The sequence below is a fragment of the Mustelus asterias genome, chromosome 2 (assembly GCF_964213995.1).
Source record: "Mustelus asterias chromosome 2, sMusAst1.hap1.1, whole genome shotgun sequence".
In the NCBI taxonomy this organism is placed as follows: domain Eukaryota; kingdom Metazoa; phylum Chordata; class Chondrichthyes; order Carcharhiniformes; family Triakidae; genus Mustelus; species Mustelus asterias.
In genome coordinates, this window is record NC_135802.1 from 89528725 (window position 1) to 89542045 (window position 13321).

The following is a 13321-nucleotide window of genomic DNA, read 5'->3' on the forward strand; positions in this document are numbered from 1 at the left end:
CAACCCGGGTCGCCAGACCATTAGCTGAGTTTCTGGATTAATAGTCTAGCGATTAATACCAATGGCCCACCATCTCCCCGTGTTCACATTTCCCCCGACCCGACACGGCTGACTGCCTCTACAGGACTTCACTCGCCATTGTCAGTCCCTCAACTCATTCCCAGCAGTTTGGGGATCAGGGCCAAAGCAAACGTCAGCTGATTGCAGGCGGCAGGCGCCTGCGCATTGTTGGCGCTTCCGAGCAGCCTGTCTTTGCGATCCTGCATTCTGAGGGAGGAAGAGGTGCCGCTGCTGCTGGGTTTGCGTCATTTTCAAGCCAATAGTTTGCTGCCTGTGGAAGAAGGCTTGATTGTGTTGTTGGGGCAGCGGAGCGGGCGCTGATTGTCCTTCGCCGTCCCCGGAGCTCGGGGCTTTTCTGCACAGCTGTGTCCAGGGGCTTGATTGTGAGGATGGTTTGCGGCGGCTTCACCTGTTCCAAGAACTCGCTGTGTGTGCTGAACCTGCTGTACATTGTGAGTACCTGCTGCTGTGGGAAGAGGGAGAGAGACATATGGCAGCAATCCCGCAGGGCTGGGAGATGACGGAAATGACTGAAAATATCACCCCCCTCCCCCCGAAATATTATTCCTTTGCTTCTTCTGATTTGCAATTGATACATTTGAAATATTGATTTCCTCTCGGGCTGAATTTATATTCGGTGCAGTTGTTAGATAGAAGGTTGTTCGGCGACTCTGCTTCAGAGGTCTTATACATTCACCGCCCCGGTTCCATCCTTCACCATTTTTTTGTGTGTGTGGTGATACTCTGTGGTTTTTGAAAATCTGTTCGAAATCCGTCGCACCGTCCCCGCAACCCCGTGAAAGCACATTACGTGTTACACTCCGACATATGGGCTCTGGTAATATATTTGCATAAGCAGCAAAATATTCAGGAAGCTGTGTGGTTGGGCGTGTATCTTGCAACATTCAGCACTTGCACTACTGTGCCCGAGATTCGTCATTTTTTTTAACCGAATTTTAGTATTAAGGACAATTTTAGTGAGGCTGGAATTCATTGTACATGTTTTGGATAGCTGTCAACAACGTTAAGGTTAAAAGAAGCAGCGCCATACCCCATGTCATCCGTCTGTTTTGTGAATAATTAATACAGATGAAAAATGGTACCTTCTGGTTTTTGGCAGCATTTTTTGGATTGCAATGCTTAATCCTTTATAAGTGATCAGAGTGACGAGTATTTATTGAGAATAAAATAACCCGAGTTCAGACCAATGTCATATGAGAATTGGTCACAGGTCTTGTGTGAAACCAATGGTTCATTTATGGTCTTGAAATCACTCTTTGGAGTCTGGTACACTGTCTCATTTCTATGCAAAACTGAATTAATTTTTTGTGCCAGTGTCCACAGTTGGTTCACTCGATTTCAGGAAGTGATAATACCAGTGTTAATTATTTCACTGCTTCAGAATTCCCAGTTTCTTAGCGAGGTGGTCATTATTTTTTAACTTAATTTGAACTTTTGGTAATTGTACAATTTTTAAAGATTTTAAAACCAGTTTACTTTGCAAATAATGACTCTTACTCTTTTCTCTCTCTATTACACCAGTAGCAGTAACTGTAACATGTTGATCCAGAATTTTTATCTATAAGCAGTGAGATCCTGAGAAAATTGGCCAGATTGCGTGTTTGGAAGTTTATCTGCATATCAAAATGCATTGTTCAAAGAAAAGTTTAACTTCCATGTTATTTTTCTTCAGAAAAGGGATGTTTATCAGTTAAATTGAGCAATTCCAGCAAAGGATTCAGAGATTGTAATTCTGAAGATAAATGGGAAATCGGGCTTTAGAAATTGACACATTTGATTATTATTGTCACATGTGACAAATATACAGTGAAAAATATTGTTTCCTGCACGCTATACAGACAAAGCATTCTGTTCACAGAGAAGGAAAAGAGAGTGCAGAATGTAGCATTACAGTCATAGCTGGGGTGTAGAGAAAGATCAACTTAGTGCAAGGTAGGTCCATTCAAAAGTCTGATGACAGCAGGGAAGAAGCTGTTCTTGAATCATTTGGAACGTGACCTCAGACTTTTGTATCTTTTTCCTGATGGAAGAAGGTGGAAGAGAATATGTCCTGGGGTTCGTGGGGACCTTAATTATGTTGGCTCCTTTTCCGAGGCAGTGGGAAGTGTAAACAGAGTCAGTGGTTGGGAGGCTGGTTTGCGTGATGGACTGGGCTTCATTCACGACCCTTTGTAGTTTCTTGCAGTCTTGGGCAGAGCAGGAGCCATACCAAGCTGTGAACATTCTGTTGACTTCCTCCTTGTGTGCAGTTTGTTTAAATATTTCTGTTGTATTTCCTGCCTCTGCCCTTAAGTGTGAAACCTACATTTGGAAGTAACTATTCTAGTCTTAAAATTGCTATAGAAATAGTGCTCGCAACTATTCAATGAAAAAACAATTATTGTAAAATGAGAGCATGCCAATTATCGAATTTTTAAACTGGCAAGTGACAGAAAACTAAATCATTAGACTGACTTATAGCCCAGTTAACATAAACATGGTACAACATTTTTAGGATGTAGATCGAAATTTTGTTAAAGGTACAAAAATGTTGGGCAATTTTAAAGTTCAAAGTTGGTCTTAATCAGGGTACTTGCAGAGCAGACAAGGAAGAGATGGTTGAGAGTGAACACATTCAAAAGGGAGGGAGAGTTGAGGGTGAATATTTGTACTAACATCAAAAGGGAGTGATAGCTGAAAGTAGGAATTGGTAATAAGTGAGTCATCTCGTCGAAGTGCTGTGGCCAGCCTAAAATCAGACCCTGAGTAAACAATCAGACCAGTGATATCAGGACCAGTGTTGCTGTGTCAGAAGGATCAGTGCTGAAGGAAGCAGAGTAATAAGGGACATTGGATGAATTAACATTGATAAAATAAGCAAGACTGGTACCCTCTTGATTATGTGTGAACATGTGAATTTAAGCCACTTGGCCTTTCTGGCCTGCTCTGCCATTCAATAAGATCATGGTGATCTGATTGTAATCTTAACTCCATGTTCCCACCTACTCCTGACAGCCTTTCACCCCTTACTTATCAAGAATCTATCTACAATCTATATTATCAATAGATTCCAAACACTGTCCAACATTGAAAAGATAAATTCCTAGCAGCTGGTTAGCAAAGCTGAGAGGGCAAAGACACAGCTTACATGTCACACATTATGTTTATACTTGATTGTTCCTTAGGAAAATGAATAGGTGGTAAATTATAGGGGCAATGTATACAGAATGATGAGTTGTCAACCTCGAGCTAGAGCAGTATGTATTGAGGAAAAGTTAGAAGGAATGCTGAAGGGGCAGATAGGAACTGACTGGTAATTGTCCATGTAGGGCTAAATGATGAAATTTAGGAAGAAATAAAAGATACGAAGAAAAAATTTAGGAAGAAATAAAAGATTGGCATTTAAAACCACAAATGAGGAATAGTTCACAACGCCAGATCAATCATGATATTGAATGGTAGAGCAGTCTGAAGGGGCCAAGTGGTCTACTTCAGCTCCTAATTTGTATGTTCATAGCAAATTGATAGAGGATGCAAACTATATTTTAAGCATAATTCCAGTATAGAAGAATAAGAGAGTTCACTCTGAAAATTAAGGTGAATGAGTGGCTTTGCAGCATGTTGCGAGCACAACAGCATTGTTTTCATGAATACCTCCATCCTCCTGGAATGAAAAGGACAGGTTCAGAAGACTACAAGTAAACCAAATAAGAATAAAATCGTATAGGAATAGGACCACTGAAGCTTAAGCCGCTGACCTATTAAATTGGACAGGTTGGGGTGGGTATGGGCCTGGAGAAGCAGAATTCTAAACAAGATGGATTGTCAGGTAGAAGGCAGTCAAAGGTAGGCAAGGACGCCATTTCACCAAAGAGCACATCAGAAACAAGGAACAGGTAGAAACTGGTGAATGCATGGGGAAAAAGAGAGTAAGTTGTAAACATGCACGCACTATTAGAAATTACATTATAAAATCTGCCAGCTGGTGTATTGGTAGGAAATTAGGATGTTGTGGGTATAACAAAGACATGATTTGAGTTGGAGGATGGAAATGAATATAACTGAAAGGGATGTGGATTATTCTAGAAAATAGAATGGACTAAATAGAAGTTGATGCAACCCTATTTGACAGAAAGCCTTGGAGGTAAAATAGGTCAATTGTGCACAATGTTAAAAAACTCATAATGGAACACTGTCAACAGACTTCTAAATGCAAAATTAAATGCAGACGCTAAGGGCATATTATTGGCTACCAGTTCAGCTTAACTTTCTATCTGGAGAGATTAAGTATGTGAAACTACAAAATTATTTTGATGAGTGTGCCATCTTATATAAACCAGAAAAAAAAACAAGAAGTTTGAAGTCAAGTTGATTACGTGTAATGCATGTTCACTTTTCACCTTTTTTATTCTTTCATGGGATGTGGACTTCTCTGGCTAGGCCAATTTTTATTGCCCATCCCAAATTGCCTTTGAAAAGGTGGTGGTGAGCCACCTTGAACCACTGCTGTCCATGTTATAGAATCATTCCTTACTCAGGCCCACGCCCTGCCCTATCCTCGTAACCCCGTGCATGTACTCTACTAATCCCATTAACCTACACATTTTGCCACACTAAAGGGCAATTTAGACTGGCCAATCCACCTAACCACATCTTTGGAATGTGGGAGGAAACCAGAGCACTTGGAGAAAACCCATGCAAACATGGGGAGAACATACAAACTCCCCACAAACTAATCACCCAAGGCTGGAACCAAACCTGCATCCCTGTCGCTAAGAGGCAGCAGTGCGAACCTCTGTGCCACCCCCTAGAAAGAGGCTATCTGACCCACCGAGTCTGCACCAACTCTCCAAAAGAGCATCCCACCTGGCCCTCCCCTCTGCCCTATCCCTGTAACCCCACGCGTTCACTATGGCTAATCTACTAACCTGCACATTTTGGGATACTAAGGGGAATTTGGCATGGCCAATCCACCTAACCTGAACATCTTTGGACTGTGGGAGCAAACCAGAGCACTGGAGGATATTCCATGTAGACATGGGGAGAACATGCAAACTCCACACAGTCACCCAAGTCTGGAATTGAACCCTGGTCTCTGGCGCTGAGAGACAGCACTGCTAACCACTGTATTGGTGTAGGTACACCACAGTGCTCTTTGAAAGTAAGTTCCATATTTTTAATCCCAGCAACAATGTAAGAATGGCGATAGAGTTCCAAATCCGGATGGTGTGTGGCTTGTGAGGAGAGCTTGCAGGTGGTGTTGTTCCACTGCATCTGTTGCCTTGTCCCTCACTTCACATCTTGAGTTCAGCTCATTGTTCATGTTTGGATTAAGGCTGTAACGAGGTCAAGAGCTGAGTGGCCCTGTAGGAACCCAAACAAAGATTCAGTGAGCAGGTTATTTCTGAGTAAGTGCTGTTTGATAGCACTGATGATCCATTCCATCACTTTGCTGATGACCAAGAGTAGACTGATGGAATGGTTATCAGCCGGGTTGGATTTGCTCTGCTTTTTGTAGATAGGACATAACTGGACAATTTTCCACATTGTTGGGTAGATATTGGTGTTGTAGCTGTACTGAAACTCGAGGGGCACAGCCCACCACCTTACCCGACTGGCTGCGGCAGGACTGCAGAGCTTAAATCTGATCCATTGATTGTGGGACCACTTAGCTCTGTTTATCGCACGCTACTTCTGCTGTTTGGCATGCAACTGTGTCCTTTCCACCCTTAGTCCAAATTGTATTCAAGGTGGAGTACTGATCCATTAGCTGACGGAGGGTGATAGGTGGTAATCAGCAGGAGCTTTCCTTGCCCATGTTTGAGCTGATGTCATGAGACTTCATGGAGTCCAAATCAATGTTGGGAACTTCCAGAGCAACTGCCTCCCAAATGCATGTCATGTGCCACCACCTCTTGTGGGTTTGTCCTGTCGGTGGCGCTGGAGTAGGCCATTCAGCCCTTTGAGCCTACTCTGTCGTTCAATGAGATTATGGCTGATCTTCGACTTCAGCATCATTTCCTGCACTATCCCCTGCACTATTGAACATAAGTCTTGAACATAACGACTGAGTCTCCACAACCTTCTGGGGCAGAGAATTCCAAAGGTTCACTGCCTTCTGAGTAAAGAAATTTCTCATCTCAATCCTAAATGGCCTACCCCTTATTTTGAGACACTGTCCCCTGGTTCTGGATTCTCCACTCCCCCCCCCCCCCCCCCCCCGCCACACCACCACCATCACCCTCCCCAGAAACATCCTTCCTGCATCTATCCTCTCAAGCCCTGTAAGAATTTTGTATGTTTGAATGAGATCACTGAGATCAGCTCACATGCTTCTAAACTCCAGAGAATAAAGGCCTCAGTCTATTTACCGTTTCCCTATTGGACAATCCCTCCATTCCAGTAATCGACTTGCTTTTTTTTACTTCCTGAAGAAATATCAGCATATAAGAAGTATAGAGTGATGCAAATTTGTAATTTAGGGGCTCTGCAATAATCTAAATTTCTGAATGCTTGCTTCACAGCATTACATTTGTTGGTGTACATCAATCTTCTCGGGTATTGTGATGTAGTAACTGCAGGATTGAAGGGTCGTGTGCAGTTGTTTACCAGAAAATAACTGTACAATTTGACGATGATCAAGTATGAAGTTAAAAACATTTGAAGAAAAAAAAGAGTTCAAGGTTAAAGGTATCTAAATGGGAACTGTTTTATTATGAGAAATACATCACTTCCCGACAGTAAATTTGAGCAGGTGTCACTGAGTTAGAGATTGAGAGTAGTAATGCTTCTGACATTTTTATTTCCTTGTTCAGTCAGGTGGTGCTCACATGTGCACATTGGATCTGATTTTAGTTTCTCAACACACCTAAAAGGCTGTGCTGATTTCAAAGCAACACCTCCTCACTATTCAGTCCTATTTTACCTTGAATACGCCAACTTCCAAGACCACGTGATTTAATATGTTAGAGCTTGTTAAGTATTTCTGCAAGGCAGTTTTAAGGAATGAAAGTATTGCAAGAAACCTCACAACACCAGGTTAAAGTCCAACAGGTTGATTTGGAATCACAAGCTTTTGGAGCGCAGGTGAGTGAAGGAGCAGCGTTCCGAAAGCTCATGCTTCCAAATAAACCTGTTGGACTTTAACCTGGTGCTGTGAGACTTCGTACTGTGCCCACCCCAGTCCAACACCGGCATCTCTACATCATGAAAATATAGTGCATTTGCAGTTGGAGGAGGACATTTAAGGCAATAAAGAAATTATAATATAAACAATGAGTAGATATATTCTGTAGCTCATTGTTAAAATTAGCACAGGAATGCAGTGTGTTTTAGGATTTGATTTTAACTTATGATTGCATTTACTCTAGAATATGTTACTGGCAACTAATTTACAAGCTATAATTAATGCTTCCATTATTTGGGGAGAAAAATAAATAGGAAGTACCTTATTTATAGCTAATTTGAATTGCCATAGGGAGCAGGTATGCATCATTTCAAAAATGAATATTCAGTAGAACCCCACCAATGTTCCTGATTTTCAAACAGTTTAGTGTCCCTGCGTGTTTACAGTGGGTGTAGGTTTGAGAAATGATGCCTACAACTTTTTGTACAAATGGTAATGTTTAATCTGTCAGTTAATTTATATACCTTTTTAATTTAATAGTGAACAGTAATTGCTGCAAGGTTTAACATCTGCAATAAACTTATGCAGTGGGACAGAGAATGTAATTTCTCCCTGTGGTGTACTGATATGTAGAGTAGATTTTCTAGCACCAGCAGCTTACAAAGGGCTTCTGGCACATTGAAAAAAAGAAAGGCTGTTTTTCCAGCCTGTGAAGTGCTTTTTGAAGTGTAGTCATTGTAGGAAACGATTAGAGCAAACTCTTACAAGCAGCAATATAATAATGACTAGATAATTTTTTTGTGATGTTGATTGAGAGATAAACATTGGCCAGGACACCAGGGATAACTCCACTGTTCTTCAAAATAGCGGCATCTTTAACATCCAACCAAATAGGTTGGGCCTTGCTTTAATGTCTCATCTGAAGAATGGCACCGCTGGCAGTGCAGTGCTTTCTCAGCTTGCACTGGAGTGTTGGCCTTGATTTTTTTTTAATGTGCACAAGCCCTGGAGTGACACTTGATCCCTGATGATTTAGAGGAGAGTGTGTTACCAACTGAACACGGTTAGCATGTAAAACTTCAGTCATTTTGATGTGGAACACTGAGCAAGTAGCAAACTGGCTTTTTGAAACCAAAATCATAACAGATAGTGATAAAAGCCACTCATAAGTGGCTTTATTAAAAGGCCATGGCTACCCAAGGAAGGGAAATAAACTGCATGTTTGGAGCAATTGAAAGGCTTTGCAGTCATTTCAACTACGTGAGGGCTCGGCTTATTTAGGTTAAAAAGGAGGCCTTGCCGAATCTTCCGCACGTTCACTGCACAGGCTTTATACAGCAACTATAAAATTGGAATGCATTCTGGAGCATTAAGAATATTGACCATTGATTCAATAATGAGGCCCAGGAATCTGAAGCACAGCTACACTTAATATGGCTGGCAAGAATCACCAGTCAGCTTTATTGTTGTATTTGAACCTAAGTGAATATATTGCAAGGAAAGATGTACTGGTACCTAATGGAGAAATGTGTTCATAGTAAGATACTATTAGAAAAGAACAATTGTTTGAGTGAAAGGGAAAATGAGTTCTGTTTTGTTTAACCCTGGTTTTCTCCCTCAATCCTGAGACTGTAACTTGTCTCAATTAGCCACATGATTCATGTGTACCTTCATGGTAAGTCTCGACAGGCTACTCAACCACATTGAAGCTTAATACTGTTCTTGTCCAACACCCAAGCATGTAGCTTCTGTAGGAATTTCTGGATAGTGATCAGAACTGGGAATTCTGGCCACTTTCCATCTACCTAACTCAACAACAACTTATTTGTATAGCACCTTTAAAATAATGCCCCAAGCAACTTCACAGGAGCTACCTTGGAGGGTTATGAGGTTGAGGTTACAGAGCTAGGGAGGGGCAAGACCATGGATGGATTTGAAAACAAGGATGAGAATTTTAAAGTCAAGCTGTTGCTTGATTGAGAACCAGTGTAGGTCAGTGAGCATGGATGATGGGGGGCGGGATAGCTAAGGCATGACGTCACCCAAAATTCTGTTGCCCAAGTTTATAGAGAGTAGAATGTAGGACACCAGTTTGGAATGTCTAGTCTAGAGGTAACAAAAGCATGAATGATGGTTTCAACAGCAGATAAGCTGAGACAGGAGAGGAATCATAGAATCCTTAAAGTGTAGAAGGAGGCCATTCAGCCTATCGAGTCTGCAACGATGCTCTGACAGAGCACCTTATCCATGCCCACTCTTCGCCCTATCCTCGTCACCGCATGTATTTACCCCACTAATCCCCCTAACCTTCACGTCTTGGGACACAAGGGCAATTTAGCATGGCCGATCCACCTAACCTACACATCATTGGACTCTGGGAGAAAACCAGAACTCCCAGAGGAAACCCATGCAGACATGGGGAGAATGTGCAAACTTCACACCGACAGTCACCCAAGGCCTGAATCTAACCTGGATCCCTGACACTGAGGCAGCAGTGCTAACCACTGTGCCATTGTGCTGCTTGGAATGAAGTGATATAGGTGCAAATGGCTGATATTCAAGATGGCATGACTGAGTTTGGAAGTTTACTCTGAGTCAAATGTGACACTAATGTTGCGAACAGACTGGCTTAATCTCACTGTTGCCAGGGAGAGTGATGGAGTTGAAAGTTAGGGAGTGGAGTTTGTAGCGGGGACTGAAAACAATGACTTCAATGTCTTGCCAATATTTAATTGGAGGAAACTTCTCATCTGGTATTGCATATTGAGTACACAGTCTGATAATTTAACAACAGTGGAGGAATCAAGAAAGGTGGTGGTGCAATTGAGCTGGGTGTCATCAGCATATACAAATCAAATAATGTACCTTTGGATGATTTCGGGGCAGAATGTAGATGAGAAATTGGGGGTTGAAGAATGATCCTTGGGGGACACCGGGGATAATGGTGTAAAAACAAGAAATCAAGCCATCGCAAGTGATCCTTTGGCTACGTTTATACAGCTGGATTAGAGAGAACAAGATTGTTGAGGCCAACTGTACCATTTTCCTGCTGTTCTGACTGGGAGTAACTAACACAGTGTAGATCAAGAATTGTACCTGGGAATACACAGTATGAATGATTCAGTTACACAAGATAAATTGTTGAGCCTCAGGAAAAGTTCCCTACTTCCTACCTTTAGTTTCTCTTCCATTCAGGTTTCATCCTAATTTTTTGAAATGTGTGCTATCTTTTCTTCATGACTAAATTGAGTAATTTTAATATAATTTGGATCTTAACAGCATTTTCTTTGCATTTTTGATGTCGTGATTGTCAAAACTTTTTTACAGTAATCAACTGAGTAATTATTGTTTATTAGAGACAACCCCGTGAATTGATCATATACTGGGTATACTGTTAAATGTAATGTAATAATCCAGAATTTTCAACAGCTATAGCATGCTCAATCATTTAGCACACTACCTGATGCGAGGGTGTGAACATTTGAACGAGCTTGAAAGGGTATTGAAAAGGTTACAACATGGGAAAGAATAGTGAAACGATCCTGTTTGGACAGTGATAGGAGTTAAAGGATAGACCTTCCAGATTTCTAAATTTATTCATTTTACGGGATGTGGACATCACTGGCTGGGCCAAGAATTTATTACCCATCCCTAAATGCCCTCCATTTCAGAGGGCATTTGAGAGTCAATCACATTTCTGTGGGCCTGGAGTCACATGTAGGCCAGACCAGGTGAGGACGGCAGATTTCCTTCCCTAAAGTGAACCAGATGGGTTTTTCCGACAATTGACAATGGTTTCATGGTCATCAGTAGACTCTTAATTCCAGATTTTTTTTACTAATTTCAAATTATAAACTGTGGATTATTACCTGTGCCATGTGCAAATCAGCACAGAGATAAACAGATTGGGATGGTGACATATGGTTGAAGGAATAGTGTGAGAGGAAAAGGATTCTGTTTTTTGGAACACAGGCAACAGTATTGTGAGAAAAGGAACTTTACTTTCGGGACAGGCTTCACTTGAATTAGGGTGGGACTAAGGTCCTAGTGTGAAGGATAAATAGGGCATTGACAAGGGGTAGACATTAGTAATAGAGAGGAGGCTCAGGTGGAAAGCTCATGTAGATAATAGTTCATAAACAAACTGAGCCGAGGGAGACAGGGAGTAGGGATAATGGGAAAGTATGACAATTGGCAGGACTTGACTATTGGTCTTCCAGTTGTGGCCTCAACTAATCCTTGTCATTTAAATCATTAGTGAATACAAGATAGAAAGCCACATATCCAAATTTACTGATGGCACAATGGTAAGTGGCCAATTTAAGCAGTGTAGATAAAATAATACATGAAGTGAATGGGTGATACTATGGAAATCGGATTTCAGTGTAGACAAATGTGATGTTATCCATCTTAGACTGAAAAAGGATAGAAAAGGGTATTTTCTAAATAGTGAAAGTGAGAAACAGCGCAGTCCTAAAATGTCAATAACAGGTGCTGAAAATATTCAAAAAGACTAATGGAGTTCTTGCCTTTATGCCAAGAGGAATCGAATATAGTTTTTGGAGTCATGCTTAGTTATAAAAGGTCTAGTCAGACCACATTTGAATACTACGAGAGGTTGCAGGTATCACACCTGAGGAATTGTATGTAGGCCTTGGAGTGCAGTGTAGGTTTACCAGAATGACACCTGGACTCCAGGGGTTAAATTGAGGAGCAGTTGCACAAATTAGATTGTGTTCTGTGGAATTTAGAATATATTGGTGTAATTTGTTTGACGTTTTCAAGATAATAAGAGAAACACACAAGGTAGGTTGGAAAAACTATTTCCATTGGTTGTGGAGTCTTGGACTAGGGAGGGGGTATGGTCATAAAATTAGAACCAGACTTTTCAGAAGTGAAATTAAGAAGCACTTATTCTCTCTAAGAGCTGTAGAAGTTTGGAGTTCTTCTCAAACAGCAATTTATGCTTGATTAGTTGGTGATTTAAAAGCTGAGATTGATAGATTAGGGATATGGGGCAAAGGTGGGTGCATGGAGTTAAGTTGCAGCTCCGATTTCATTGAATGATAGCATAGGCTTGCTGGCTAAATAGCGGACTCTTGTTGCCATATTCCTAGGTGTAAAAGATGCTTTGTTGTGGTGTGTTCTTATGTAAACCGTGAATTATTCTTTGCAAATGGTTTCTCTACTTTCACTTTATTGAAGCTTACTAGTTCAATCTTACACTCACTCCACCTGTGTGAGTCATAATTTGCTACATGCATGGCATCTCCAATAGACATCCTTGACCTTTCCCAACCTTCCATTCTTCAGTTAAATCTGCCAACAGGGTTTGCATGCAGAAGGCATACCATCCTAATTTAAATATATATACATTTTCCACTAACTCCAATTATAAAATAACTTAATTGTATACTAAAGTAACATTTCCTTGTAGCATTTACTATTGCTTTGCCCTATGGAGTCAGATGCCGATCATTGGTGTGATCTGCATTCTCACTTACTGTATTGGCCAATTCCTTTATTCTAAGTAATTGCAGCCTCCATCTCAGATCCTCTTTTCCTTACCCTTTGAGTTAACTGCCTGCCTGTCATCACCTCTTAATCTATATAAATTCTTCTAACCATATAAATGATTTTTCAGAGCCACTTTATTTTTTGCAATCATTGATGAGGCCACTTCTTGGTATCATCTATATCAATTAAACCACCTCAGCATCACTTCCTTGTGCACATTCACCTCAAAAGACAAACACTTCATCAAGTCAATAACAACTGCAAATTCAGAAGTGCCAAACTTTTGCCCTTGCGTTTGTCATAATATCTCTGCAATTGTTGATTAGCTTATTCTCTTGCTTCCAGTTTTGATGCATTAGTTTCCAACATGATTTCATCACTTTCCCATTCTTGTCATTTCCCTGATATGGTCACTATCTGCAGTTTACTAAGTCCAAGGGATGCAAGCTGGGTTGTACCTGTGTTATCGATCAATTGCTTGATCTGATTTGACCATATGCAGGTCAATTTAGTCCCACTTTGCTCTTCAAATAGTTTAATTATTCTGAATGGCAAAAATAATAACAGGCTCCTTTTCTTTGCTAATAACTACCCCATCAAGCTATTCTCCCATGCTCA

General features: G+C 41.0%; 1 protein-coding gene across 1 annotated transcript in view; it reads left to right on the forward strand.

The window, feature by feature from the left end:
* The first annotated feature begins 238 nt into the window (after positions 1-238).
* tspan13a (tetraspanin 13a) overlaps positions 239-13321 on the forward strand; it is a 47567-nt gene continuing 34484 nt past the window's right edge. Inside the window, exon 1 of the mRNA XM_078238440.1 lies at positions 239-512. Coding sequence (XP_078094566.1) covers positions 450-512 — 63 coding nt within the window. The 5' untranslated portion in view covers positions 239-449. The remainder of the gene's footprint in view (positions 513-13321) is intronic.